We start from the raw sequence: 3,708 nt of genomic DNA, 5'->3' as shown, positions 1-3,708 counted from the left end.
TGTGTGTGTGGTGTGTGTGTGTGTGTGTGTTTGAGTTTGAGACAGAGCCTTGTTCTGTATGTCAGGCTGGCCTTGAACTCACAGTGATCCTTACCTACCTGAGTGCTGGTATTACAGGCATGTGCTCCCATACTCAGCTTTAAGAGTACTTTATATGTTCAGAGAAATGAACTGTGTTCCATTGTTGTGAAAGTATTTCCCTTTTCATTGGAAAATTGTATGAGCTTCATAAACTATGAACTTCATAGTTTATGATTTAATCATTGCACTATTTCTGTACATTTATGACAAAGATTCTGGTTCTTAGTTACATATCTTTGATTTTCTTAAGAGAAATGCAGTTACTTTTTGATAAATTTATTTTTTTAGTTGTTTCCTTTCTACTTAACTATAGGAGGTTTCATTAGGTTCAATCATAAACTGACTTTGTTTCATATGAGTATGTGTGTCCTTTATTGGATTATATATAGTCATAAAACAAAACTGTAGTGCTGTTCTTGGCAGGATTGGGAATCCATGTCAGAGCCTCCAGCATGGTAAACAAGTGCTCTGTGACTGAGCTACATCCTCAGTCCGAGTTCTAATAAAGTTATTGCCTAGTACTAGCCTCCTTGCAGATGAATATAATTTGGCCATTCTCTTTTTATTCAGCGAGGTTGTAATTCCTTGGATAGGTACAATTTAGATTCTGTACAGTAAAATCATCATGGAATTGTTACTGGCCTTAATCAGCTAAATTGTTGCAAATGGACAGGGAAGAGCCAAAAGTGGTGACACCTCCAGAGGCTGAAGCAGGAATGTTGTACTTTGAGCCCAGCCTGGTTTATTTACAGACTTAATGAGACCCTGTCTCAGAATTGTAAATGAATGGATGGATGGGTGGATGAATGGACTGAGAATATAACTGAGTATAAAGGCCTTGGGATCAATCCCTAATACTACAAATAAAACAAAATAAAATGATAAAATGACAGGACATCACTTAGAACTTTGAACCTGGGATACTGTTGCAGTTCTCCTGCCTCTACCTCCTGTAATTTTTAGATTACATCTTTTCCTTTTGTACCTAAAACCTCACCTTGTTTACCTCCCACTGCAGCTCAGCCCTCCTTGATATTTTTTGAACAATGTGGATAGGCTAAATTTACCAGTCTGGATGTTATTGAGGTTTTATAAGTGTACTTAATTTTCAACTTAATACATTGTGGATCCTTGTATTGTACTGAGAAAATGATTATAAAATTTAGTATGACAAATGTGCTTTTTTTCTCTTTAGCAAAATAATCTTTCTCTTTTTGGCCTTATTGTTTTCTTCTCTTTCCTGGGTGAATCTAGGGTGTTTGTACTGAGCCCTTCTTGAGGCCTTTTATCCTCAGCCCTTTTTGAAATATTTTTTGTCTTTTTAGATAGGGTCTTGCTATGCAGTTCATGCTGGCCTTGGGTTCATGTTGTAGCCCAGGCTCTTCTGAAACTCAGATGATCCTCTTATCTCAGCCTCCCAAGGGCTGGGATTATAGGCCAAAGCCACTACACTTGGCAAAATATTTTGAGACAGAATCTTGCTAAATTGCCCAGTCTGGGCTTGGATTTGTGATCCTCCTGTCCTAGACTCCCTGGGGGCCATTCTCAGGTGTGAGCCACTATGGCTGGCTGCAGTGTAATCTTTTAAAAATAATAACTTGTACCTAATGATGTTCCCATTTTCTAAGAAAATGAATTAAAAAAGTGTGATGTTTTCTTTCTTGTATTTAGACATTATCCTAGTTTTTTGTAGAAATGAAACCAGCTTACCAACTTTTATAACTTAATTGTAGAAAAGCTGACAAGTGAGATTCAGAGTCGGGAAAATAAATGCATGGCTATGTACAAGAAGTTGAGCAGATGGCCAGAATGCAATGCCCTTTCTCGGCGCCTCTTACTAAAAAAGTGAGTATATGCTTCATTTTGTGCTGTGAAATTATAAGGCTTGGGGCTGGGGAGATGGCTCAGTGGAATAAGCATTTGCCTGGCAAGTGCAAGGGTCTGAGTTCAATCCCCAGTTCCACCAAAAAAAAAAAAAAAAAAAAGGCTTTAGGCCTCACTGTTGATGTTGTTTTGTGTATTTAAAAATTGCTAGGTATAGAATTTTTTTTTAATTAGTTGTGCCTGGTTGTGTTTTAGATGTTTTCCATATGCCTTCACCTTTTAGCAGAGAGGAATAATGGTACTACCATGGTGCTGAATATTAGTTCTGTAGAATGAATGCTGAAAATGATTAATTTCTCAAATGCAGCTTTGGCCTAAAGGAAAGGCATCCCTCCTGCTTGTATATCTTCTGTTTTGGGAGTGTTTATTTGGGGAGTTTTTGGCTAAGAACATTATTTTTCTACACTTGGTTGTTTTATTGTGGGAAAAAGGTAATTTATGTCTCACATCCATGTGGCTCCACTTTGCATTTGATTGTTTCACTGGTCTGAACTACCAGTGATATATGCATAACTGTTTTTAATATAATCGTGCAAAGAAAGGTATTAACTTAGGAGAACAGATGTTATCGTATTAAAATTCCTTAAGAGAAACATAAAATGATATAAAAATTATAATACAGCTAATTTGTGGTATGGTAGATATAAATGCATATTATGTATACCAGCAAAAGGGTAACTATAAAATTTCTATATTAAAATTTAGATAATTGGGCCGGCCAGATAGCTTAACGGATTAAAGTGCCTGCTTAAACAGACGCAGGGACTGGGGTTCCATCCCTGGTGTGCTGTGCCGGCACTGTCCCTGGAGTGCACTGAGATGATGTCTGGTGCACACCTGTAATCCCAGCTCTTAGGAGGCTGAAAACAGGAGAATCACTCCAAGTCCGATCTGTGTAGTGAGACTCTTTAGACCCTATACTGCATACATTATAAAAAAAAAAGAAAAGAAATTTAGGTAATTAACTATTGATAAACTATTCACAAATAAGATTCTTTTAATGAAATAAATCTTGATTATTGTAATTTTTAAAATTCATATGATTAATACTAATATATTTGGGGCATAATTATTCAGATTTGAGTGACTAATTTGGTCTACTTACAGGTTTTTGTTTTGTTTTGTTTTTTTGTACCAGAATTGAATTCAGGACCTGCTTGCGTGGCAGACACTTGGGCCACTAAGCTATATTCCCAGCTCTATGTATAGACTTTTTATTTTATTAATAAAAATAATAAAAGTGATTGGATCACATTATACTACCAGTGGTATAAGCTGCCTAGTGGGACAGTCATGCATGTACCACTAGTGGTTCAAGTTGGTGGGAATGTATTACAAAGTTTTACTTTTGAGATGCTCCTGGAGTGCCATCTTTTTAGGACTGCAGAGGAAACGCAGAGGGAGGGTTGGGCTATACTGGTAGTACACGTGGAAATATAGCTTCGTAAATAACTTGATATCATGGCTCCTGAGGCCTGTTTGTCACAACTTGGGTTTAATCCTGTGTGCATCATTCAATCTGATTTTAGCTCAGATGACTGGCAGTTCTATCTGACTTATTTCGATTCTGTCTTTCGGCTGATTGAGGAGGCCTGGACTCCACCTGCTGAAGGTGAACAGTAAGTCGTCTTCTTTCCTGAATTATGATGGCATCTTTTAAAATGTTGTAATAAGAGTATTTCACTGTAAGCCATTTGAATTCTACTTTCTATCTTAATGTATATTCATTTCATTTTATTTTTT

At 36.8% G+C, this 3,708-nt stretch overlaps 1 protein-coding gene across 2 annotated transcripts in view; it reads left to right on the top strand.

The window, feature by feature from the left end:
- Positions 1-3,708, top strand: part of Naa25 (N(alpha)-acetyltransferase 25, NatB auxiliary subunit) — a 72,951-nt gene that overhangs the window by 17,629 nt on the left and 51,614 nt on the right. For both annotated transcript variants that reach the window (XM_023720581.1, XM_023720580.1), the window contains 2 exons: positions 1,815-1,926; positions 3,495-3,584. In XM_023720581.1, the coding sequence (XP_023576349.1) occupies positions 1,815-1,926; positions 3,495-3,584 (202 nt within the window). The remainder of the gene's footprint in view (positions 1-1,814; positions 1,927-3,494; positions 3,585-3,708) is intronic.

This window comes from Octodon degus, unplaced genomic scaffold (assembly GCF_000260255.1).
Source record: "Octodon degus isolate 3935 unplaced genomic scaffold, OctDeg1.0 scaffold00076, whole genome shotgun sequence".
Lineage (NCBI taxonomy): Eukaryota > Metazoa > Chordata > Mammalia > Rodentia > Octodontidae > Octodon > Octodon degus.
This window is presented reverse-complemented; position numbering and strand designations above follow the sequence as displayed.